The 27981-nt window shown below is 37.7% G+C and overlaps 1 protein-coding gene across 1 annotated transcript; it reads left to right on the top strand.

Moving 5' to 3' along the window:
* The first annotated feature begins 1151 nt into the window (after positions 1–1151).
* On the top strand, positions 1152–27879 carry LOC135156045 (receptor-type tyrosine-protein phosphatase F-like). Its single transcript, XM_064107075.1, has 12 exons — positions 1152–1251; positions 1941–2078; positions 2653–2817; positions 8407–8705; positions 10270–10345; positions 11266–11556; positions 12377–12679; positions 17481–17771; positions 19060–19392; positions 20446–20583; positions 21157–21321; positions 27569–27879. Exons 1-12 carry the CDS (start codon positions 1152–1154, stop codon positions 27877–27879), a joined length of 2610 nt encoding a protein of 869 aa, XP_063963145.1.
* The last annotated feature ends 102 nt before the right edge of the window (positions 27880–27981 follow it).

Genomic DNA, 27981 nt, shown 5'->3' on the forward strand with positions numbered 1-27981 from the left:
TTCGGATTAACGAACCTTCGGAAAAACGAACCTTATTTCGTTTTCGGATTAACAAACCTTCGGAACAACGAACCTTATTTCGTTTTCGGATTAACGAACCTTCGGAACAACGAACCTTATTTCGTTTTCGGAGTATCGAACCTTCGGAACAACGAACCTTATTTCGTTTTCGGATCATCGAACCTTCGGAATAACGAACCGTCGGAATAACGCCACAAATGTTCGGATTAACGAACCCTTTTTCGTTTTCGGATTAACGAACATCGAGGTATAGGCAATTTACGTGTTTCGGAATTACGAACCTTCGGAATAAAGAACCTTCGGAATTACGAAGTGTAACCCTATACTATATAGCCCAAATACCTCTGGCATAAGTTGGTTTCTTGATGAGAGGCGTGACAACAGCATCCTTCAGTGGTGATGACAACTGACAAGAGTTCTGTGACGTTTCGAAAATTGACACAATGTATAGAAGATATATGTCAATATTCCCCTTCACCAATCACACAGGAACAGGGACGAGTGAGCAAGATTTATTTGGCGATGACATGATAATCTTCCTGACTGCATCGGTTGACACAGATACAAATCCCTTATCAGCGCATATTTACTGCTAAAATAAGTGGAAAATCTGTTGGAGAGATCTTCAGCAGACACAGCCATGTCCTGGAACGATTTTCGGATACCTGTCCAAGAGCACATTCAGAGCGCCAAATATTTTCTTAGTATCAGCATCAATTAGTTGGTCGTTGTAGAATGATGACTTTGCTTGTTTGACCAACTTGTCTATCGTGTGGATCTGGTTCAGGTATTTCTCGCGATTATTAGTGGTGCGATTCAGCCACATGTTTTCTAGTCTTCGTCTTGTACGTCTCGCTGCATAAACCTCATCACTATACCATGGAGGATGAGAACGAAATTTGTGGGTCCTTTTGGTGGCTGGACACAGGGTAACCAGTACTGTAGAGATTGCATTGTTGTAAAATATAACTTGTTCATCTGCAGTACCTTGAAAAGGAAAGTCAACAAATGCTTCAGCTATCTCAGAGTATAGAGAATCCTTGTTGATCGAGGCTACGGAAATTACGAGAAACAGAGGTCACAGTCGGTAGCTTTGGTTTTGCCACGTCAAGTACACAGCCAAGATAATGATGATCAGAATAGTACTTCTCTCGAATCCAGCAGGAATTCAGGAAGTAATCGTCATTGTCCTCAGAAATAATCAGATCCAGCGTCTGGCCACACCTGTGGGTAGGGCCCTGGATGTGTCGGCGAAGGCCTGCTTCATCAAGAGATGAGAGAAACTACTTTGCCTCAGGTTCACTTGGAATGTCCACATGAATATTGAAATCTCCGAGTAGAAGGACTTTGGAAGAACTAGTAAAAAGTTATATTTACAAGTTCATCAAAATCAGCTAAGAAAACGTAGACAACTACGTAGCAAACCATCCGTGATGGATCTAATTTCCCTTTTTTCATAGTTTTTGTGGCTCAACTTATCCCAGAACGAGGCTCAACTCACCAAAGGGGTGGGGCAAGTTGAGCTATTCGACCCTTTTATTTCAAAGGTGACAGTGACTTTCAGTGTAGGGGTACAATGTTATATATTGGTAAAAAAATGTTTCCCAAGAATTAAATTTAAAGGCAAACTACTTATTTCTACAAGATTATTAGTCATATCAGTTCTAACATGCAAAAAGCAAAAATGTTCATCTAATTACCCGCCTTCCCCTATACAAAACCAATGTTTCACCAAATCATGAACCTACAAGATTATATCAATTCAAGAAGAAAGCCTGGACAAAATTGCTGCCTCTTGGAAAAAAACCGAGAAAAGGGTAAATCAGAAAAATGTATTGATTAAAAAAATATATAAACAGGGGAACGAGATAAGGATGAGTAGGAAAATAAAATAAATTAGTCTTCCTTCCTTTTTATAGATCCATCTGGTCCTCCTACAAATATCCTTTCAACTGGCACCAGGAAACGAAGTATTACCTTTACTTGGGATAAACCAGATTGTGGTTATCGAAATGGACCAATTACAAGCTACGACGTTATTCTATCCAATTCAACAGGTAATAAAATCATGGGGACTTTGAAAATTGATTAGAGTCTTCAGCGGTGCAATCAAAGAAATGTTTTTATGAGTGGGATCGACAAAAAAATATATCCATGCCCTACATTATCATCACATGTGGGTTTCAAAAATGCCTGACAAGTCATCTTTTGCAGTCGAATTAGTGTGCAAGGCAATGCGTTTCAAATTTATGGATGTTTCCATCATTGAATCCTAGAAAAGTGGTGTTCGTCTAATCTGTTAGTATTCATTGAATTTCAATACTTGGAATCCCGTTTGTAAGCAATTTTCGTTACTATTTCAGGCCTATATATGACAAAGGCACAGATTGTCGAAGAAAACTTTCTTTTGAAATAATTTATTTCAGGAACATGATTTTGATTTTCTTTTCCTTCCCTTTCCGAATAGATATTGTATATCTTTTGAAAACCTCCACAAATAGGGCACAATTGTTTTTCATCACCATGAATTGCTGTTGTCATACAAGTACTATTTTGAATTGTTTTTAGTTATGATTTCTATATGCTAATACCTACGATCGACTTTATCAGTGGAATCTTGTTCATTTTCAGGAGGCTTAGTACATCAAAGTAATGTGTCGGATAGTACAAGACCCCAGACAACAATAGATGGCCTCATCCCATATTCAAATTACAGTATCAGAATCAGAGCATGGAACTATGAACTACCAGGGGCCAGTTATTCTCCAGAGTTTTGGGCACGGACTGAAGAAGCAAGTAAGACTAAACAAGAGTGAAATGCAAATTCTTTCTATTGGTATTGGTTTTATCCAATAATTTGAAGCTTTGGTAGGAACACATCAACTGTAGTCATGGATTGACTGTAACCATACATTACAAATATGTAAATGCCGCTATGCTGGTTTTGTATATTAGTAAACAACTGCATATTTTAACGCGGTTTCTGGTGCCCCTAGCCTATAATCTAGGCGGAGGCTGCAGTTATTGTCTTTGCTGTTATGGTGAACGCAAGCGATACGTCTGATGTGGCAAAGACTACGAATTGTGAAGCGGCCATTTCACAATTCGTAGTCTTTGCCACATCAGACGTATAGCTTGCATTCAGCATAACAGCAAAGACAATAACTAAAGCCTCCGACTAAATTATAGGCTATGGTGCGCCTTATTAGTCAACTTATATGTGCGAATCATGCATGGCAGAGAACGGATGATGAAAAAAGGTGTTATGAAAGAAAAGATAACATTTCCTTTCATATTCATGTATGCCTTTAACTTTACTTTTTTTACTATATAATTTTGGGCGCGTCGTGGTGTAGTGGTTTTGACTCTCGCCTCTTGAACAGAGGGTCGTGGGTTCGAATCTTAACCATTGCGTGTTTCCTTCAGCAGGTAATTTATCCACAGTGTGCTAGTAGGATTAGCTCCTTGATTGCAACGAACGCCGTTGAAAAAGTGGTAGCTCAAGCCGTGGTAATATCGCAGCTCTATGGATCTTCAGACAAAAAGTGTTATATGATAATATCGGCTTATACTAATCAGTCGGGTCGCGTGCGCGTGTGGAATCACTCGTGTTTTGGATTTCGATGCAATTTTTTTCTAACGGTGTCTTCAATGGGACAAACACGCTGGGAAGACAAAGTGAAATTGAAATTCGAGTTTCGTTTTAATAAGCCGGCAAGTGCCTTAAATAAAATGTACTGGACTACTGTTTTAACATAACAAACACGCGAATTTTGACTACTTTGTTAACATAATCACATTCCACATATTTGACCTGATTTCTGTTGATTTTTTTGTACATCCCACATCGTTATCTCTTATTTACTCCAACATGCACTTCTCTCTCCGCACACTCGATTTTGATCGTGAGGTACTGAACTGAAGTTATTGGTCACAAACACACGAATTTTAAGGTTGAGGCGAGTATTCAATGACGCCGATTGCCTTGATCTAGACTAGTTTTTAATATATGATAATTTGCATTTTCGTCGCGCGAAGTTTTACCGTGCGAGCGATTTTTATTTCTCTGGAGGAAGAGTGAGGACGATAATAAGACCTGTATTAAGACTGGAAACGAAAGGGATTCATATATCATATACGACTTATGATATACTGGAATAGGTATTGGTATGATAATTCTGTCTGATTTGCATTTTGTCGCACGCGAATCATACCCCGAACGATTTTTTTCCTCCGGAAGAAGAGAAACGACGACAGAAAGACTGGAAACAAAATTTTAAAAGGAATACGACTTACTCATAATAATACTTATTACGCGCTTTTCCCACATGGCCCAAACATGCCAAAGCGCTCACAATTTCAGTTAACTTATTTATACAAACAAAACATCAGAATGACATATTAAATTAAGGCAGTTGCCTATAACAAAACAGTTTTAAGGGACTTCTAAAATGACTTAATTGTTGGGGATTGTCTTATTGTGAGAGGAAGTTCCATTCCATTAAGGATGCAACAGTGAATGTTCTATCTCCGGTCTGTTTCTTTTAGTTAGATATGTAAATTTAAGTGGGTCTTCAGAGGATCTAGTTCTTCTACCAGGGACATAAATTTCTAAACAATCACACAAGTATTTTGGGGCTATGTTATAGAGTAATTTGTATACAAAAAGAAGTAACTTAAAAAATAATCCGTTGTCTAATAGGAAGCCAGTGTAAATTAAGTAACAGGGGTTTAGGAGGTGTGTCACGGCGGACTTCAAAAATAAGACGGCAGCCCAATATTGGAGGTGCTGGAGACGATTGATGTGAGCCACTGGTATTGAAGAAAGAAGACCATTACAGAAATCAAGACGAGAAAGGATAAGGGAGCGTATGACATGGTTAGCAGTTGACTGATCAATAAACCTACGAATTCTAGTAATGTTCCTCAAATGATATGTGACACTACAACAAACTGTGGAAATATGATCATTCATAGTCATATGTTTATCAAGATATACTCCTAGGTTCTTAATTTTTTTTCTGAAGGATTAATACGAAGATCACCAATTTCAAGTTGAATATCAGGCAATTTCCTCAAATTGTGTGGGGAGGTAGCTATGAAAAATTCAGTTTCCGTGTCTTCCAGATTTAATTTGTTTACAGCCATCCACTGTTTGATGTCAAGTATGCATCTCTGCAGTTTATCAAGGGCATTTCCAAGGTCTCCTGCAGTTTTAGGGTCAAAAGTGTATACACTGAATAACCTACAGGACCAATAACCGAGCCTTGTGGTAGTCCAAAGTTAGAAATCTTGGGTTAAGATAATTCACCCGATCTTTCAACTTGAGATATTACTTAAAACAAACTCATAGGTAGAATATTGGTCATTCATAACAAAGATAAATAGGGAAAGAAGTAAGCTACGTAAACATGGTATATATATTTATAATAAATCAAAAAATATACATGAACATGCATATAGGCCTACGCTATTTAGCAGACAACCATTGTTCTATTAACATGATTAATCATTTGTCACACTCTTCACATTGAAAGTTCTCTAAATTAGAGATCTTCCATAGTCCAGTACATGTTTCATGCCAGTAGCGAGCACATCCAGTGCACGGCCACCAACCGTCATAATCAGTTTCATCATCGAAGTAGAAGGAATTACATCCACTACAGTACTTTTGAGTTTCTTTTCTCTCGTCTTCCATTGATTTTTTAGGCTCTACAGACTTTTGAGATTGTATCTTTATGTTTTGTTTGCCTTGATTTTTTGTGATGTTTAACTAATCTAACAACTAGCTTTTCTTGTTTTTCCTTTTCACGGTCCTCTTCCTTTTTTCTCTTGCCTGTTTTCGTACTTCCTTCAGTCCATCTTGCTCTTCTTTCTGTTTTTTGCTTCTTCTCCATCGATCTCTTCGATAATTTCGTCAGCTGTCATTACCCTTGACTCGGTTACACACCTTGATTTTTTGGTGCACTTCAGTGTTTTCTGGATGAGGGGTCTTTTGGGGGTTTCAGGAAATGACGGAGAGGGCTTTGAATGAAGCGTTGAAACAGGAACACTCGAACTACAATCAGCAGACGTACTTAATTGGACGGTCCGTAGCTGTATCAGTTGTTGCAGAAGGTTCGGAGATCTGATCATCTGACTGGGCCAACTGCACTTTGCCTGATGCTGGTTGAGGCTCTCCATCCTCTTGGCCTATCTCTCGTGACTCATCTGGATCCGGAATTTCTCTTTCCAGATGGGTCTCAAACTCTCGATAGAAGACTGCTGCAAGTGCTCAGCACTTATGGCACTGGGGTTGTAGGGGATACACTCCTGTGGCTTTAAATCCACTGATGACATTTGCCATCGCCAGTTCTCTATTGTACTCCTCCCTGAATATTTCACAGAATTCATACCGCGTGATGATTTTATTTGGATTGTCCCGCATGAATACTTGACATCGGTGTTTATAGCTAGCCTTCATTGATCTGAAAACTGCCTTGTCCAATGGCTGTGTTTGGTCGGAGGCATGAGGTGGCAAACAGAAAACATGAATTGAGTTTGCTTTGGCGAGCTTGAGGGTGTCAGTGTTAGGTGTGAGCTGTTACCATCGAGAACGAGTATCACTGGTCTTGATGAGGGTATCTTGGCCAGGAACTGCTTCTCAAACTAGGTTTCAAACAGCTCCGCATCAATGAAAGAGCTCTTACTCAAAGCAAATAATATTTCAGCTGGTGCATTATTTGCAAGACCAGAATTCAATCGATGACCTTTGAAAATCACGAAAGGAGGAAGAGGTTGACCGATTGCATTTGCACATATCAAAACTGAGACGTTTTCTCCCCTCCACTCGTTTGAACGTTTATCGTTTTCTTCCCCTTCTGTGCCAAATTTTCGATGGCACATACCAGACTAAATCCTGTTTCATCAACATTATAGATTTGAGCTGGGTTTGTTTCCTAGCCCAGTTGACTTCAACAGATCTCCAAGTTTTTTTTTAATGTTTGTCAATGACCGTTTGATTCAGCATTGATGCACAAGCGGCAGAGAGTGCTTCTGGCTGTCGAAGTAACAAGTCAGGGTTGCGTTTCTTGAATCCAACATACCAGTCGTATCCCGCTCTCTTATCAGTATTGAAAGGATGAGTAATCCCTTCATCTAATGCCATCTCAAGCGCCAATCTGCAGACATCATCAGTCAGGCCAAGACCAATACTCTCCATATAAAAAATGTGATCATATATGGAGCTCGATCCTTTTCTTGTGCACTTGTAAGAACTTGAGGCCTTGAAGCTGACATGTCAGTTTTTCCACTTCGCAGTCGTCGCTGCACACCATGAGTAGCTACCGCTTTCCGGATGCCAACATTTTGCTCCGTAACAGCTTTAACTGCAGCTTCCATGGACTCTGCACTCCACTTCCCCTGACTAGGAGTCCAGTCTTTCTTTCTTCTTGGCAAGGTGAAGCTATATCGGCCTGCACAGCTACATTAAAATAGAAAATAATAAATTATGTAATCAGTAAGCTGGATGTATAAAAATTACACCAACATTGTTTAGAACTCAGAAAAATATGTCAAAATATTCCTCAAAGACTGCCTTCATATGAAATGTAAGCATTACTTCAAACTAAAACATCAATTGAAATGTTGAAAAAAAAAATGACAAAGCATATATTCCCACCTGGATTTGGTGCGTACCATTTACCCCGGCCATGTGGGGTAAATGGGACACTTTAATTAAGACAATAGTTTTAAATCCTTTGTTTAGATGATATTTAATTTTGCATTATTTTCTAGCTTTAAATATATAATTATGACAATTTTCATGCCAGTTTAGCCACTGAAACAAAAGGGCATCTGGAAAACACAAGGTTTACTTACAATGGGCATTTTCAAATTTGTCGCCGGGAAGCTGTCTTATAATTCGTCAAGCATCCTTGCATAGAGCAATTATTTAGTGCAATTTTATAACTGATTTAGGTTGAAGACGGACAGTCAACTTGACCGAAACGTCGAGTAACCTCTTTTTACTTCAACCTGCTACTCCTTAAATCATCGCTACTCAAGCCATATTCAGCTCATCTCGTCTGGTTTACAGTCCTTTTCAGGACTTCATGCACTTTCAAGAAATTCTCATGAAATTTTTAGCGTTTTGCTAGTTTGGTTTTTCTCTATTTATTCAAGATATCATTTTTCTGGGTTGGACTTGACCTTTAAGTAATAGTTAATTCTTCATGCAAAGTGAATATCGTATCGTGCTCTAGAAGTTTAGTTAAGATATAATTGTTGGCATATTCTAAACAAAATAAAACCTACTATCTATTTTTGCATGATATTTAAAACCACCTTTCACCTAGTAGTGTGTGATTATTTTTGTGACTTTTATACATGACTTATTAATGGCAGAGCCTGGACCACCCATACGAGTAAATCTTCCAGCTTCAGACCAGGAGAGCATCACAGTGGAATGGATGTCACCAAACCCTCCTCTGGGAAGGATAATAGGTTATTACGTTCTCTATTGGGAGACGGATGATAGTAGTGTCACACCTATAGTCAGGAATGTTAGCTTTACGTGTGGAGATGGTCAATGCTCTGACATCAATCAAAGGTTTTCGGTGATAATCCCTGATCTTCGGCCGGACACAAATTATTCCGTCCAGGCAAGTCTGATTCTTGATTTTACTTTTATCTCACAATTCGTTGTGATTTCCTAATCACATGAAGATATTTCAGATTGTTACTTAAAAGAGCTACTTTATAGAAAATCGCAAATTGCTTGAAACGTAGCATTTCTGACAGTTTTGCTACATCCCCATTAGAATGACCCACCATAAACATAAAGCTATCTCGTAAATCTTCTTTAACGTCTAAACAGCCTTATGGATGATGATAACTGGTGTCAGATAAGCAGATTGTATGCTCCGTATCAGTGGCGTAACTACGGGGGGGGGGGGGCATGGGGGGGGGGCACGTGCCAATCGGCTGGCCAAAAAAAAAAAAAACGGGGAAAAGGAGAAAAAGAGGGAGAAAGGGAAAGAAACGTAGTGGGAAAGAAGAAATTATTGTTTATTATAATATATTATATTATAATTATGTTATACATGAAAATACAAAAATTCAAAAATTCGTAACTTTAAGAAACATAATTTGCTCAGGGCCTATGTCTTCATTGTTCCTGGCGCTCGCATTGTCTGTTTAACAAGATATATAATCCTGTTGTACTAAAACCTCCCGTTTTCAAGTCAATATACACCAAATATATTTCCTCGCACTTCGATTTATTATTGTTTACGTAGTGACATAAGCTTCTTTTTCATGACTGCTTATTAGATTGCCCCATTTTAAAGTCTTAATATAAAACATTTCCTGTCCGTGCTTACGTTCGCATTAGTGGATTGGTGAGATATGTCTGCTCTTCATGAATTCCTAAAATCCGTCCTTAAAAATGTCCCTTTTTCTGATCTGAAAATAAAAAAAAATCAGTTTGTGATTCGCGCTCGCGTCATTTGGTTTGTGAAATACGCATAGTCTTCGTGAATTCCTACAAACAAGCCTTAGAATGCCCCTCCTCAGGTCTGAATTTCCAAAAATTCGCGCTCGCAATATTTGATTAGTGAGATGCGACGATGCGTATGATAATCACGATTACAATGACTACAAAAAGTACTTTATGTGTTTAGATGTAATTCTAACATCATCATCATGCGCTTGGCACTCGCATTAGATGACTATGGTGAGATATGTGTACTCATAATGGATTCCTTGAAAAAATAGTCCTTATATGTCCCTGTTTGGGGTCAATATATACAAAAATTTCAGCTCGCGCTTCGCGCTCGCACTGTTTGTTTAGCGAGAAAGGTACATATCATGATTACAAAAATGTGCTTATAATGTCTCTTTTTGGGTCTGAATATCAAAAAATGTCAGCTTTCGCTCGCATTACGTGATCAGTGAGATACATATCCATTTAATGGCACTGTCCTTAAACTATCTTTATTAGGTCAGTTTAAGTCAGTATACCAGGCAACTGAGCGCGCTTCGCGCGCTCACTAAGTGACTAATTTTTTTTCGGGTGCCCCCCCAATGCCGTGACCCACGGTACGCCACTGCTCCGTATAAGATCAACAAAAGATACGGGGTCATAGAAAGAGCTTGGATTTCAAATCTACATTCTATACTTCCTGTGGCGTACAACATAGTCAGAATTCTCTTATCTCATTCTTTTTCTCTAACTTCCGGTTATTTGCCACTTGTCTTTTTTTATAGGTAGAAGCGGAGACAATACTTGGAGTTGGTAACCCGAGTCCAGACCAACCTTTGATTAGGCTTACATCAGAAGGCAGTAAGACAATCATTTGACCTTATTATTTCAATAACACCGCATTGATTATAGATGACGGGATATCACGGGAACATACAAGCTCGCAAAGTTTACCCAGGACTTCTAGCCAATTTCCTTTTTAGGGTGCATGAACACAGATAGCTTTAGAGTTAAAACTTCAATTTTATGGCATAAGTATGTATTCGTGGTGGATGAAGTATAAAGGGACGTTAATTCTAAAAAAATTTGAAAGGCAGTCTGCGAGGGTGCATTTAGCGACCAAGTGAGAAAATTTTCGAATTTGAATAGTAAAAACATTGATTTTAGAGCACTTGACATCATTAATAAAATACCGCATTAATCCATACATATAGGACCTACATCTATTTGCTTTTCTTTGTGGTTGATTTTTTTTATGTGTATGTGGGGGGGGGGGGCTTCAGTCCCCAAAGGCCCCTCTCCCCCAAAAAAAACCGCGTCTGAAGACAAACATAGATATTGCCAATTGATTATTGAGTAATGTTTGAAAATTCAGAGAATAACAATGTCGTTATATGCTGCAAAAAATGATTAAAAACATGAATTCTGTACTTCTGCAAATATTTGTAAACATCTGTAAATTTCAGTCAAAGAGTAAAACAAATGAATAGCGGAGACATTTATCTGCCAGCTCTTCTCATTGGTAATTCTTTGACATCAGGTGCCTGTTTCATAAACTATGGTATGGTAACTTTGCAACTACCATGGCAACACTGAGGACTCAGCAACCAATAACAACGAAGGCTTTTCATGGTAGTTACAATATAATACTTGGCATAGTTACCGTGGTGTCATTATTAAAGGGAATGGGCAAAGACAGATGGAAATAAAGTTCACTGTAATTTGTTTTTGCTATTCCTTTTCATAAAGATATACATTTTTAATCATGTTTTTTTTAACAGCTCCCTCTGCAATTGAGTCTGTGTCGTACACTTCTTTTACACACTCCTTGCGCTTTGAGTGGGATGAACCTTCGTGTGAAAACCTACATGATGATCTAAAGGAATACCAGTATGATCTCTATGACACTGACAGAAATATGTATATTAGGTATCAAATATCGGTACGAGTTAACTATGTACTTATCCCTGGACTTGATGCTTGCACCAATTATCGCTTCAGAGTAAGAGTAGTTACCGCCACCAATAATAAGAGTAGATGGCTTATGAAGTTCGCACAGACAAATGTATCAGGTTCGTGAAATAAGTATTACGTATTAGCACATCCTAACACTTATAAGTCTAAATATGTTTATTTTATTATTTGCACATTTTCCATGTATTGATGAAGTAATGTACATGAAGGGAATAGTTTCCTGAATTAATGTGTCAAGGCATGTCATATATACTGGGAAAAATAAATCCGCTCTTGCGTTTTCCTATACAAACATGTCTGTTGGCATGACATCAGACAGGCATTTCCTCTGTTCAAATGAACATAACTCGTAGTAACAAGCATATCTACATCGGTGGGGAGGGAGGGGGTGTCATTCTCCAGAAGGTCTGCTGTGCATCAGCGTGTGGATGTATCGTGGCAAAGTGGTATAATGTGCCTGATTAGACATATGAAAGGCCAGGGTTCGATCTCCAGCCATGACACTTATACCAGTGAGCACATCATTAAATCGACAGTGCTCTTTTATTCTACATTAAAAAATGAAAATGCTGCACGCATTCTTGGTAACTATGTGTGGACATGTGTACACAGAAAGTGTCAAAAGGGCCAATTCCAGGCACCATAATGTCTTTGACGTCTTTTGGAAAAAGAGTTGTTTATTTAAGCAACATTTAAAGGTTAACCCGCTCCACTCAGAGAACGAGATAACTCGTGCAAAGGGTGTGTAACTTGAATGGACACAGATGGGGGAAGGCCATATGGTAAAGACCCCATGAAACATCAGCAATCAAGAGACAAAAGACCATTGCTGAAAAGCCTACTTTTTTATTATTGTCTTGAAAAATATTTCAAGTTCATTTTTCTTGTATTACTAGTATCAAATGAACTCGTTTTTAGGACCTGCAAGTGTAGAATCCTTACAGACGTCATCATCTATCACCCAAATTGTTGTCAGCTGGGAACTGTCATCATCAAGCCTATGCTCTCCTGACAGCTTCATCATACGTTATAGCCTCTATCAAAAGCTGGCCTGTCCATCACCAGACACAACACCAACTGAATATGAAGTGAGCACCACCTCTACACGATACACGTTAGTTGGTTTGGAGCCATACTCGCGGTACAGCATTGCGGTTATAGCAGTTAATGGTGTTGGGCAGAGTGAACCGATGACTGAAACTACGGATACCGGACCTGGAGGTGGGTATTGTTCACCCCCCTCCCCACACTTAAAAATCAGTAATTAAAATGCAGTATATTTGTAGTTACTGCTGTATTATTTGGGAAAAGGGTGGTTGTATCAAGGACTCTAGACAGAACTTTCTTTTCTACTCGCACTGTAAGATTATCATTTATCATTTGCAATCAGTCTCAGTGGATATGAATAACTAAATAACTAAAAAGAATTCTCCTCAAATTATTATTTATAATATATCCATATACTTATACACACATATACATATATATATATTGCAGTTCAAGTTATATATCTCCGATTTCTACTCAACACTAACAACGTTTTTGTAATCAGATACGCTTACTATTTGGAAAATGTCTTCTAATGATTAATAAGTAACAGTTATAATGAAGTCAGGCATATGTATGTGGGATGCTTTCACATAGAACTTCATACACTCTTGCATCTGACTATTTCAGAAGTAATTTATATTTGATGCCTGTTTGGGTATACCAGGCAAAGAAATTGTCTATCAAAATAATTTAGTTGTCTGACACATGAACGAAGCCCATGTACAGTGAAGATATAAACCTTCAGCAAATAGCAAGTTAGATTTCTCTTATGTATTATATTTTTTCTGATGTACTCTTTTTTCAATTTTAGCACCGTCAACCATCGGTCGCTAAATGTACCCTCGCAAAAATAACATCTAAATGCAGGATACACCAATGCTCTTTAAAGTACGAGCACAGAAATTCATCGATCTCCAGCAATATAGTCCGGAATTTGACAAGCAAAAAAAAAGGTCTTCAATCAAAAATAAAGGTTTTCGTATCAGAAAAAAAATTGACAAGCTAAAAAAAAAGTTTTTCAAGCTCGTCAGGCTAGCTCGTCAGGGGGGGGGGGGCACTAAAGGTCTTTGAGCTCGTCAGGGGGAGGGGGAAAGGTCTTTCAAGCTCGTCAGGGGGGGGGGGCAGGGATATGTCTTTTGTATAAGTTGTGACTCGTCGGGGGGGGGGGGGGTGTTACACCCACAAATGTAATAATCGCCCACAAATGTAATAACGCCCACAAATGTAATAACACTTTACCCACAAATGTAATAACGCCCACAAATGTAATAACACTTTACCCACAAATGTAATAATTTTGATCGCCCACAAATGTAATAATGACTTTACCCACAAATGTAATAAATTTGAAGGGATTTTTGGCGAATCCGTTCTAAACTGAAATCCTATAGTAATACGTTAATATAGCTCAAAAGTGCAAAGTCTTTTTTTCCAGACCCGGTTAATAAAGAAAATATAATATAATCCAAAGTCTTTTTTTCCAGACCAAGTTGTTAAAAAAATTATAATATAAGTTCAAAGTCTTTTTTTACAGACCCGGTTGTTAAAAAAATTATGATATAAGTCCAACGTTTTTTTTCCATACCCGGTTGTTTCAAAAATTATAATATAAGTTCAAAGTCTTTTTTCCAGACCCGGTTGTTTAACAAAAAATATAGAATAAGTTCAAAGTCTTTTTTTACAGACCCGGTTGTTTCAAAAATTATAATATAAGTCCAACGTTTTTTTTCCATACCCGGTTGTTTCAAAAATTATAATATAAGTTCAAAGTCTTTTTTCCAGACCCGGTTGTCTAAAAAAAATTATAATATAAGTCCAAAGTCTTTTTTCCAGACCCGGTTATTTAAAAAAATATGTCCAAACTAAGATATGATAATGATATTCCAGTGGAATAAAAATGAGAATCGAGCTTAGTCTTTTTCCAGACCCAGTTAATTAAAACTGGTGGAATTAGTGTCTTTGTTGTTGTTTTCACTTATACAGCGCATATTGTGAATATATGCGCTAAGAGTAAATTGAGAATCAAGCATAGTCTTTTCTCCAGACCCGGTAACTAAAAACTAAAACCCTATAGTAATGTGTTCGTATAGCACAAAAGTGCAAAGTCTTTTTTCCAGACCCGGTTGTTTCAAAAATTATAATACAATTTCAAAGTCTTTTTTCCAGAGTCCTAACTGAAACAACAAAACAAAGACCTATGGTGTAGTCTTTGTTCCAGACTCAGTTATTTCAAAATAGGAAATTATAAGAAACAATAAAAACAAACTATCTATATCAACAAAGACCCCACAATATCATTGATGTAGAATAACGTTGTTATTGTTATCTTGGGTTTTAAGGTGCGTACTATTCAGATATGAACATTTACGCCTATGATTAATTTGTCGTTTCCGTGGTATGCGTTATCACAGGGTTTTAATAGTTTAGAAGATGCTGGGGTTAAGTTCTGAGATTAAAGTTTCGCTTAATTTGTATTTTTCAGAGAACTGGGTGTGGGGTACAGACAACACTCTAAACCCAAGCATGTTAACTGGGCTTAATTTTGAAATTTGGTCTTAGTTTTTTTTTCTTCAATATTTCTTTATTTTTTAAATAACCGGGTCTAGACGAAAGACTAAGCATAATACTCGTGTTATTCCACAGGAATAAGAATACGACAAAGTCTTGTGTTTTTAAGACTGTTTGAATTATTTTTTAAATGACTGGGTCTGGAATAAAGACAACGCTCTAAACATGTGCTTTTCTACATGGTCTTAATTTGGAGGATTGTTGGTTCTTAGATTCGTTGTTGGGGTTGGGTTTTATTGCTTTTTTATTCTTGAAATAACTGTGTCTGGAGGAAAGTCTACAATCGATCTTCATGTTATTCCACAGTAATTAGATTATTGGGTATTCGTTTTAGAATATTTGTAAAAACTATCTTTTTTTTCAAATAATAACCAAGTCTGGAGAAAGGATGTTTGCTATACCCATGCATTATTACAATGTTTTGTAAGGGTCTTAGTATTATTTAAAAAAAAAACTGGGTGCGGGGTAAATACATATTTTTACACTCAGTTACACCCAGTAAGGGTGTAACTTTTGAAGATTGGTCTTAGATTTGAACTGTTGAAGTTTTTTTAATTCATTTTTTTAAATAACCGGGTCTGGAGAAAAGAGTACGTTTTAAAACTCGTGTTATTCCAGAAGAATAAGAATATGATATAGTCTTACGTTAGAAGAATTTTTTTGGTAATTTTTTTTAATGATTAGGTCTGGAATAAAGACAATGCTCTAAACCTCTTTTTAAAACAGGTTCTTAGGTTGAAGGATTGTTTGGTCTTAGATTTGGAATTTTCTTATTATTACTGTAAGCGTTATTTTGAAGGAAATAAAATAAATGGGTCTGGCTGAAAGACTATGCTATATGTCCATGTTATCCAGCATTAATAAGATTATGGGGTCTTTATACTGTTTTTGTTGTTGTTGTATTGTTATTTATAATTTTCGAATAACTGGGTTTGGATAAAAGACTAAGCTCGATTTTTATTTTTATTCCACTGGAATATCATTATGGTATCTTAGTTTGGACTTATATTATAATTTTTGAAATAACTGGGTCTGGAAAAAAGACTTTGGACTTATGTTTTAATGTTTGAAACAACCGGTCTGGAAAAAGACTTTGGACTTATATTATAATTTTTGAAACAACCAGGTCTTGAAAAAAAGACTTAATTTAGACTTATGTCATAAATATCTAATTAACCAGGTCTGGAAAAAAAACTTAGCACTTTTGTGCTATATGAACGCACTACTATAAGGATTTAGTTTTAAGTAACCGGGTGTGGAGAAAGACTACGCCTGATTCTCAATTTACTCTTAGCGCATATATTCACAATACGCACCGTGTAAGTTCAAACAACAACAAAGACATTAATTCCATCAGTTTTAATTAACTGGGTCTGGAGAAAAGACTAAGCTCGATTCTCATTTTCATTCCACTGAAATATCATTATCGTATCCTAGTTTGGATTTATTTCATATTTTTTTAAATAACCTTGTCTGGAAAAAAAAAGACTTTGGACTTATATTATAATTTTTGAAACAACCGGGTCTGGAAAAAAGATTTTAAATTATATTATAATTTTTGAATTAATCGGGTCTGGAAAAAAGACTTTGCACTTTTGTGCTATATGAACGCATTACTATAGGATTTTAGTTTAAAACGGATTCGCCAAAAATCCCTTCAAATTTATTACATTTGTGGGTAAAGTCATTATTACATTTGTGGGCGATCAAAAATTATTACATTTGTGGGTAAAGTGTTATTACATTTGTGGGCGTTATTACATTTGTGGGTAAAGTGTTATTACATTTGTGGGCGTTATTACATTTGTGGGCGTTATTACATTTGTGGGTGCAACAGGGGGCAGACTGCCCTCCCCCGTAGGTACGCTAGTGTTTTAGAGCACTTGAAATCATGAATAGAATACCGCATTAATCCATACATATAGGACCTACATCTATTTGTTTTTCTTTGTGGTTAATTTTTCTATGTGTGTGTGTGTGGGGGGGGGGGGAGGGGGCTTCAGTCCCCAAAGGCCCCCTCCCCCAAAAAACTTCGTCTGAAGACAAACATAGATATTGCCAATTGATTATTGAGTAATTGTTGAAAATTCAGAGAATAACAACGTCGTTATATGCTGCAAAAATGATTAAAAACATGAATTATGTACTTCTGCAAATATTGTAAATATCTGTAAATTTCAGTCAAAGAATAAAACAATTTAAAAGCGGAGACAATTATCTGCCAGCCCTTCTCATTGGTAATTCTTTGGCATCAGGTGCCTGTTTCATAAACTATGGTATGGTAACTTTGCAACTACCATGTCAACACTGAGGACTCAGCAGCCAATAACAATACCAATTATATTTTCCTTTTTAATCCCTTTTCATAAAGATATACATGTTTAATCATGTTTTTTTTTAACAGCTCCCTCTGCAATTGAGTCTGTGTCGCACACTTCTTCTACACACTCCTTGCGCTTTGAGTGGGATGAACTTTCGTGTGAAAACCTACATGATGATCTAAAGGAATACCAGTATGATCTCTATGACACTGACAGAAATATGTATATTAGGTATCAAATATCGGTACGAGTTAACTATGTACTTATCCCTGGACTTGATGCTTGCACCAATTATCGCTTCAGAGTAAGAGTAGTTACCGCCACCTATAATAAGAGTAGATGGCTTATGAAGTTCGCACAGACAAATGTATCAGGTTCGTCAAATAAGTATTATGTATTAGCACATCCTAACACTTATAAGTCTAAATATGTTTCTTTTAGTTATTTGCACATTTTCCATGTATTGGTGAAGTAATGTGCATGAAGGGAATAGTTTCCTGAATTAATGTGTCAAGGCATGTCATATATACTGGGAAAAATAAATCCGCTCTTGCGTTTTCCTATACAAACATGTCTGTTGGCATGACATCAGACAGGCATTTCCCCTGTTCAAATGAACATAACTCGTAGTAACAAGCATATCTACATCGGTGGGGAGGGAGGGGGTGTCATTCTCCAGAAGGTCAGTGTGCATCAGCGTGTGGATGTATCGTGGCAAAGTGGTATAATGTGCCTGATTAGACATATGAAAGGCCAGGGTTCGATCTCCAGCCATGACATTTATACCAGTGAGCACATCATTAAATCGACAGTGCTCTTTCTACATTCTACATTAAAAAATAAAAAAATGCTGCACGCATTCTTGGTAACTATGTGTGGACATGTGTACACAAAAAGTGTCAAAGGGCCAATTCCAGGCACCATAATGTCTTTGACGTCTTTTGGAAAAAGAGTTGTTTATTTAAGCAACATTTAAAGGTTAACCCGCTCCACTCTGAGAACGAGATAACTCGTGCAAAGGGTGTGTAACTTGAATGGACATAGATGGGGAAGGCCATATGGAGAAGGATTCCTCGGATAACTGCTTACAGGTACATGTATTGTATTGTATTTATTTTCCGTCAATTAAAAATTACAACAACAATAGATATATTTACAATTACAAAAATGATCATTAAAAAGACGGAGGGATTACCCTACTCAGCGTTGATAACATATCAACGCTGTTTTACAGCGGGGTACAGGTCGGTCTGTACTTGTCGGATAATATTGATGATGATGATGATGATAATAATAATAATAATATAGGTATATATACCCAGGGTAGCCACTTTAGTTGAGAAAACTGTTCTCCCAGCGGGCCCTGCTATTACTGTTACCCCGGCTTTAGCTGACCTGCCTAGGCGCTCAAGCATTCAAGGAATTTCTTCCCACCGGGTACCCATTTATCTCACCTGGGTTGAGTGCAGCACAAAGTGGATGAGTTTCTTGCTGAAGGAAATTACGCCATGGCTGGGATTCGAACCCACGACCCTCTGTTCCAAAGTCAGAAGACTAATCCACTGGGCCATAACGCTCCATAATTTCTTTATTAAGAGAACATATTCTGAATTTTATTCCTGAAAAAAATATCTGTTTCTTATTTCTACCAAATATATCAAGAACCTGGAATTCCCAATATTGAACAAATTACCAAACATCAGGAAGTCGCAGGCGCTACAGGTTTTACAGTCACCTGGGATCCTCCTTCTTCTCCTCCATGCGAGCCCACACACTATCAAATCCAGTATTATATTTATCAAGGCGATATGTGTGAGGATATACCCAGCCAGCCTCAATTAGGCCTAACTTCAGCAGGGTCTGTCAATGGATCAACCTTCACCTTCAACATTCTGGAGTTACGTCCAAACTCTGAATATATGGTGTTTGTGAGAGCCAAAACAAGCAGCGGCTACGGTAATTCCGATTCTCGAAAAGCTGTCACAGGACATTCATGTAAGTATTGTGTGTGTGTTTGTGTGTGGGAAGGGTGTCTGTGCATGTGTGTGGTGATTTGTGTGTTGATCCAGCTGAAGGGAGAGTGACGGTTTAAAAGGTAAGAATCTGTTCCTTACATATTTATTTGGATGTACACGAAAATGTGGGTGTGCGTGAGGGAGGGTGTGGCCCAGCAGGGCTGAGAATGTAGTGTGAATATGCCTGTGGGCAGGACCAATTATTGCCTATTTTTTAGATTTATATTCAACTAAAAAAGAAACTGGTATTGATCTCCTATTGACTGCCCCAGAGAAAGAAACTTTATCCCTACTATTTGTAAAACACTATCATGTTCTTGTTTTACAAATGTGTGCGAATTTGAAAATTTACCTTAAAAAGAAATACATGCACAAAAAAAGCAACTCAAGACTACCAAAGTGTGTCGTCATCAGCATGAACAATTCTCTACATCCAAATTTGGTGGGAATGGGTCCAAGATATATTCACATGAATACGTAATGAGCCCAATTGAACCGTGCCAATAACACATTGATTTCCTTTGGGCTATGTATTCTAGAGGTCATATTTTGGGCCCCTTTCCACCATGTTGACCGATTCTCACCAAACTTACATGTAAGTTGTACATGTTTTTCCATCATGCTCTGCTTAGGTATAGTATAAAATGCTGAAATGGATGAAAATGTGACATCATCACTTTGGAACACCATAATTGTATAAAAGTTTAGGACAAAAGATTTGACATCAGATAGGACCAAGTCACATTTATCATCCACTGTATGCTGCGATACATAAAACCCATATGATTCTTCAAATTATGGACCTACTCGATTGAATCAACTCAAGAAGAAAGCTTACCATCATGATCATGAACTAAATTGCACCTTCTCTTACCTTCTCTTAAAAAAGGAATCTTTCAAACTCTTAATTAGTCTTTTTTAACCTTATACAAAAATGATTATTGCACACACACATAAAGTTATAAGGTAGCAGGATGCTTTGTCTCGAAGAGAAAAAGGTAAATCAGAAATGCATTGATTTCTTTATTTATAGATCCATCTGGTCCTCCAACTAATGTCCATTCAACTGGCACCAGGAAACGAAGTATTACCTTTACTTGGGATAAACCAGATTGTGGTTATCGAAATGGACCAATTACCAGCTACGATGTTATCCTATCCAATTCAACAGGTAATGAAATCTTGGGGACGCTGAAAATTGATTAGAGTCTTCAGCGGTGCAATCAAAGAAATGTTTTTATGAGTGGGATCGACAAAAAATATATCCATGCCCTACATTATCATCACATGTGGGTTTCAAAAATGCCTGACAAGTCATCTTTTGCAGTCGAATTAGTGTGCAAGGCAATGCGTTTCAAATTTATGGATGTTTCCATCATTGAATCCTAGAAAAGTGGTGTTCGTCTAATCTGTTAGTATTCATTGAATTTCAATACTTGGAATCCCGTTTGTAAGCAATTTTCGTTACTATTTCAGGCCTATATATGACAAAGGCACAGATTGTCGAAGAAAACTTTCTTTTGAAATAATTTATTTCAGGAACATGATTTTGATTTTCTTTTCCTTCCCTTTCCGAATAGATATTGTATATCTTTTGAAAACCTCCACAAATAGGGCACAATTGTTTTTCATCACCATGAATTGCTGTTGTCATACAAGTACTATTTTGAATTGTTTTTAGTTATGATTTCTATATGCTAATACCTACGATCGACTTTATCAGTGGAATCTTGTTCATTTTCAGGAGGCTTAGTACATCAAAGTAATGTGTCGGATAGTACAAGACCCCAGACAACAATAGATGGCCTCATCCCATATTCAAATTACAGTATCAGAATCAGAGCATGGAACTATGAACTACCAGGGGCCAGTTATTCTCCAGAGTTTTGGGCACGGACTGAAGAAGCAAGTAAGACTAAACAAGAGTGAAATGCAAATTCTTTCTATTGGTATTGGTTTTATCCAATAATTTGAAGCTTTGGTAGGAACACATCAACTGTAGTCATGGATTGACTGTAACCATACATTACAAATATGTAAATGCCGCTATGCTGGTTTTGTATATTAGTAAACAACTGCATATTTTAACGCGGTTTCTGGTGCCCCTAGCCTATAATCTAGGCGGAGGCTGCAGTTATTGTCTTTGCTGTTATGGTGAACGCAAGCGATACGTCTGATGTGGCAAAGACTACGAATTGTGAAGCGGCCATTTCACAATTCGTAGTCTTTGCCACATCAGACGTATAGCTTGCATTCAGCATAACAGCAAAGACAATAACTAAAGCCTCCGACTAAATTATAGGCTATGGTGCGCCTTATTAGTCAACTTATATGTGCGAATCATGCATGGCAGAGAACGGATGATGAAAAAAGGTGTTATGAAAGAAAAGATAACATTTCCTTTCATATTCATGTATGCCTTTAACTTTACTTTTTTTACTATATAATTTTGGGCGCGTCGTGGTGTAGTGGTTTTGACTCTCGCCTCTTGAACAGAGGGTCGTGGGTTCGAATCTTAACCATTGCGTGTTTCCTTCAGCAGGTAATTTATCCACAGTGTGCTAGTAGGATTAGCTCCATGATTGCAACGAACGCCGTTGAAAAAGTGGTAGCTCAAGCCGTGGTAATATCGCAGCTCTATGGATCTTCAGACAAAAAGTGTTATATGATAATATCGGCTTATACTAATCAGTCGGGTCGCGTGCGCGTGTGGAATCACTCGTGTTTTGGATTTCGATGCAATTTTTTTCTAACGGTGTCTTCAATGGGACAAACACGCTGGGAAGACAAAGTGAAATTGAAATTCGAGTTTCGTTTTAATAAGCCGGCAAGTGCCTTAAATAAAATGTACTGGACTACTGTTTTAACATAACAAACACGCGAATTTGGACTACTGTTTTAACATAATCACATTCCACATATTTGACCTGATTTCTGTTGATTTTTTTGTACATCCCACATCGTTATCTCTTATTTACTCCAACATGCACTTCTCTCTCCGCACACTCGATTTTGATCGTGAGGTACTGAACTGAAGTTATTGGTCACAAACACACGAATTTTAAGGTTGAGGCGAGTATTCAATGACGCCGATTGCCTTGATCTAGACTAGTTTTTAATATATGATAATTTGCATTTTCGTCGCGCGAAGTTTTACCGTGCGAGCGATTTTTATTTCTCTGGAGGAAGAGTGAGGACGATAATAAGACCTGTATTAAGACTGGAAACGAAAGGGATTCATATATCATATACGACTTATGATATACTGGAATAGGTATTGGTATGATAATTCTGTCTGATTTGCATTTTGTCGCACGCGAATCATACCCCGAACGATTTTTTTCCTCCGGAAGAAGAGAAACGACTGAACTGAAGTTATTGGTCACAAACACACGAATTTTAAGGTTGAGGCGAGTATTCAATGACGCCGATTGCCTTGATCTAGACTAGTTTTTAATATATGATAATTTGCATTTTCGTGCGAGCGATTTTTATTTCTCTGGAGGAAGAGTGAGGACGATAATAAGACCTGTATTAAGACTGGAAACGAAAGGGATTCATATATCATATACGACTTATGATATACTGGAATAGGTATTGGTATGATAATTCTGTCTGATTTGCATTTTGTCGCACGCGAATCATACCCCGAACGATTTTTTTCCTCCGGAAGAAGAGAAACGACTGAACTGAAGTTATTGGTCACAAACACACGAATTTTAAGGTTGAGGCGAGTATTCAATGACGCCGATTGCCTTGATCTAGACTAGTTTTTAATATATGATAATTTGCATTTTCGTCGCGCGAAGTTTTACCGTGCGAGCGATTTTTATTTCTCTGGAGGAAGAGTGAGGACGATAATAAGACCTGTATTAAGACTGGAAACGAAAGGGATTCATATATCATATACGACTTATGATATACTGGAATAGGTATTGGTATGATAATTCTGTCTGATTTGCATTTTGTCGCACGCGAATCATACCCCGAACGATTTTTTTCCTCCGGAAGAAGAGAAACGACGACAGAAAGACTGGAAACAAAATTTTAAAAGGAATACGACTTACTCATAATAATACTTATTACGCGCTTTTCCCACATGGCCCAAACATGCCAAAGCGCTCACAATTTCAGTTAACTTATTTATACAAACAAAACATCAGAATGACATATTAAATTAAGGCAGTTGCCTATAACAAAACAGTTTTAAGGGACTTCTAAAATGACTTAATTGTTGGGGATTGTCTTATTGTGAGAGGAAGTTCCATTCCATTAAGGATGCAACAGTGAATGTTCTATCTCCGGTCTGTTTCTTTTAGTTAGATATGTAAATTTAAGTGGGTCTTCAGAGGATCTAGTTCTTCTACCAGGGACATAAATTTCTAAACAATCACACAAGTATTTTGGGGCTATGTTATAGAGTAATTTGTATACAAAAAGAAGTAACTTAAAAAATAATCCGTTGTCTAATAGGAAGCCAGTGTAAATTAAGTAACAGGGGTTTAGGAGGTGTGTCACGGCGGACTTCAAAAATAAGACGGCAGCCCAATACTGGAGGTGCTGGAGACGATTGATGTGAGCCACTGGTATTGAAGAAAGAAGACCATTACAGAAATCAAGACGAGAAAGGATAAGGGAGCGTATGACATGGTTAGCAGTTGACTGATCAATAAACCTACGAATTCTAGTAATGTTCCTCAAATGATATGTGACACTACAACAAACTGTGGAAATATGATCATTCATAGTCATATGTTTATCAAGATATACTCCTAGGTTCTTAATTTTTTTTCTGAAGGATTAATACGAAGATCACCAATTTCAAGTTGAATATCAGGCAATTTCCTCAAATTGTGTGGGGAGGTAGCTATGAAAAATTCAGTTTCCGTGTCTTCCAGATTTAATTAGTTTACAGCCATCCACTGTTTGATGTCAAGTATGCATCTCTGCAGTTTATCAAGGGCATTTCCAAGGTCTCCTGCAGTTTTAGGGTCAAAAGTGTATACACTGAATAACCTACAGGACCAATAACCGAGCCTTGTGGTAGTCCAAAGTTAGAAATCTTGGGTTAAGATAATTCACCCGATCTTTCAACTTGAGATATTACTTAAAACAAACTCATAGGTAGAATATTGGTCATTCATAACAAAGATAAATAGGGAAAGAAGTAAGCTACGTAAACATGGTATATATATTTATAATAAATCAAAAAATATACATGAACATGCATATAGGCCTACGCTATTTAGCAGACAACCATTGTTCTATTAACATGATTAATCATTTGTCACACTCTTCACATTGAAAGTTCTCTAAATTAGAGATCTTCCATAGTCCAGTACATGTTTCATGCCAGTAGCGAGCACATCCAGTGCACGGCCACCAACCGTCATAATCAGTTTCATCATCGAAGTAGAAGGAATTACATCCACTACAGTACTTTTGAGTTTCTTTTCTCTCGTCTTCCATTGATTTTTTAGGCTCTACAGACTTTTGAGATTGTATCTTTATGTTTTGTTTGCCTTGATTTTTTGTGATGTTTAACTAATCTAACAACTAGCTTTTCTTGTTTTTCCTTTTCACGGTCCTCTTCCTTTTTTCTCTTGCCTGTTTTCGTACTTCCTTCAGTCCATCTTGCTCTTCTTTCTGTTTTTTGCTTCTTCTCCATCGATCTCTTCGATAATTTCGTCAGCTGTCATTACCCTTGACTCGGTTACACACCTTGATTTTTTGGTGCACTTCAGTGTTTTCTGGATGAGGGGTCTTTTGGGGGTTTCAGGAAATGACGGAGAGGGCTTTGAATGAAGCGTTGAAACAGGAACACTCGAACTACAATCAGCAGACGTACTTAATTGGACGGTCCGTAGCTGTATCAGTTGTTGCAGAAGGTTCGGAGATCTGATCATCTGACTGGGCCAACTGCACTTTGCCTGATGCTGGTTGAGGCTCTCCATCCTCTTGGCCTATCTCTCGTGACTCATCTGGATCCGGAATTTCTCTTTCCAGATGGGTCTCAAACTCTCGATAGAAGACTGCTGCAAGTGCTCAGCACTTATGGCACTGGGGTTGTAGGGGATACACTCCTGTGGCTTTAAATCCACTGATGACATTTGCCATCGCCAGTTCTCTATTGTACTCCTCCCTGAATATTTCACAGAATTCATACCGCGTGATGATTTTATTTGGATTGTCCCGCATGAATACTTGACATCGGTGTTTATAGCTAGCCTTCATTGATCTGAAAACTGCCTTGTCCAATGGCTGTGTTTGGTCGGAGGCATGAGGTGGCAAACAGAAAACATGAATTGAGTTTGCTTTGGCGAGCTTGAGGGTGTCAGTGTTAGGTGTGAGCTGTTACCATCGAGAACGAGTATCACTGGTCTTGATGAGGGTATCTTGGCCAGGAACTGCTTCTCAAACTAGGTTTCAAACAGCTCCGCATCAATGAAAGAGCTCTTACTCAAAGCAAATAATATTTCAGCTGGTGCATTATTTGCAAGACCAGAATTCAATCGATGACCTTTGAAAATCACGAAAGGAGGAAGAGGTTGACCGATTGCATTTGCACATATCAAAACTGAGACGTTTTCTCCCCTCCACTCGTTTGAGCGTTTATCGTTTTCTTCCCCTTCTGTGCCAAATTTTCGATGGCACATACCAGACTAAATCCTGTTTCATCAACATTATAGATTTGAGCTGGGTTTGTTTCCTAGCCCAGTTGACTTCAACAGATCTCCAAGTTTTTTTTTAATGTTTGTCAATGACCGTTTGATTCAGCATTGATGCACAAGCGGCAGAGAGTGCTTCTGGCTGTCGAAGTAACAAGTCAGGGTTGCGTTTCTTGAATCCAACATACCAGTCGTATCCCGCTCTCTTATCAGTATTGAAAGGATGAGTAATCCCTTCATCTAATGCCATCTCAAGCGCCAATCTGCAGACATCATCAGTCAGGCCAAGACCAATACTCTCCATATAAAAAATGTGATCATATATGGAGCTCGATCCTTTTCTTGTGCACTTGTAAGAACTTGAGGCCTTGAAGCTGACATGTCAGTTTTTCCACTTCGCAGTCGTCGCTGCACACCATGAGTAGCTACCGCTTTCCGGATGCCAACATTTTGCTCCGTAACAGCTTTAACTGCAGCTTCCATGGACTCTGCACTCCACTTCCCCTGACTTGGAGTCAAGTCTTTCTTTCTTCTTGGCAAGGTGAAGCTATATCGGCCTGCACAGCTACATTAAAATAAAAAATAATAAATTATGTAATCAGTAAGCTGGATGTATAAAAATTACACCAACATTGTTTAGAACTCAGAAAAATATGTCAAAATATTCCTCAAAGACTGCCTTCATATGAAATGTAAGCATTACTTCAAACTAAAACATCAATTGAAATGTTGAAAAAAAAAATGACAAAGCATATATTCCCACCTGGATTTGGTGCGTACCATTTACCCCGGCCATGTGGGGTAAATGGGACACTTTAATTAAGACAATAGTTTTAAATCCTTTGTTTAGATGATATTTAATTTTGCATTATTTTCTAGCTTTAAATATATAATTATGACAATTTTCATGCCAGTTTAGCCACTGAAACAAAAGGGCATCTGGAAAACACAAGGTTTACTTACAATGGGCATTTTCAAATTTGTCGCCGGGAAGCTGTCTTATAATTCGTCAAGCATCCTTGCATAGAGCAATTATTTAGTGCAATTTTATAACTGATTTAGGTTGAAGACGGACAGTCAACTTGACCGAAACGTCGAGTAACCTCTTTTTACTTCAACCTGCTACTCCTTAAATCATCGCTACTCAAGCCATATTCAGCTCATCTCGTCTGGTTTACAGTCCTTTTCAGGACTTCATGCACTTTCAAGAAATTCTCATGAAATTTTTAGCGTTTTGCTAGTTTGGTTTTTCTCTATTTATTCAAGATATCATTTTTCTGGGTTGGACTTGACCTTTAAGTAATAGTTAATTCTTCATGCAAAGTGAATATCGTATCGTGCTCTAGAAGTTTAGTTAAGATATAATTGTTGGCATATTCTAAACAAAATAAAACCTACTATCTATTTTTGCATGATATTTAAAACCACCTTTCACCTAGTAGTGTGTGATTATTTTTGTGACTTTTATACATGACTTATTAATGGCAGAGCCTGGACCACCCATACGAGTAAATCTTCCAGCTTCAGACCAGGAGAGCATCACAGTGGAATGGATGTCACCAAACCCTCCTCTGGGAAGGATAATAGGTTATTACGTTCTCTATTGGGAGACGGATGATAGTAGTGTCACACCTATAGTCAGGAATGTTAGCTTTACGTGTGGAGATGGTCAATGCTCTGACATCAATCAAAGGTTTTCGGTGATAATCCCTGATCTTCGGCCGGACACAAATTATTCCGTCCAGGCAAGTCTGATTCTTGATTTTACTTTTATCTCACAATTCGTTGTGATTTCCTAATCACATGAAGATATTTCAGATTGTTACTTAAAAGAGCTACTTTATAGAAAATCGCAAATTGCTTGAAACGTAGCATTTCTGACAGTTTTGCTACATCCCCAT

This window comes from Lytechinus pictus, chromosome 11 (genome assembly GCF_037042905.1).
Source record: "Lytechinus pictus isolate F3 Inbred chromosome 11, Lp3.0, whole genome shotgun sequence".
Taxonomy (NCBI): domain Eukaryota; kingdom Metazoa; phylum Echinodermata; class Echinoidea; order Temnopleuroida; family Toxopneustidae; genus Lytechinus; species Lytechinus pictus.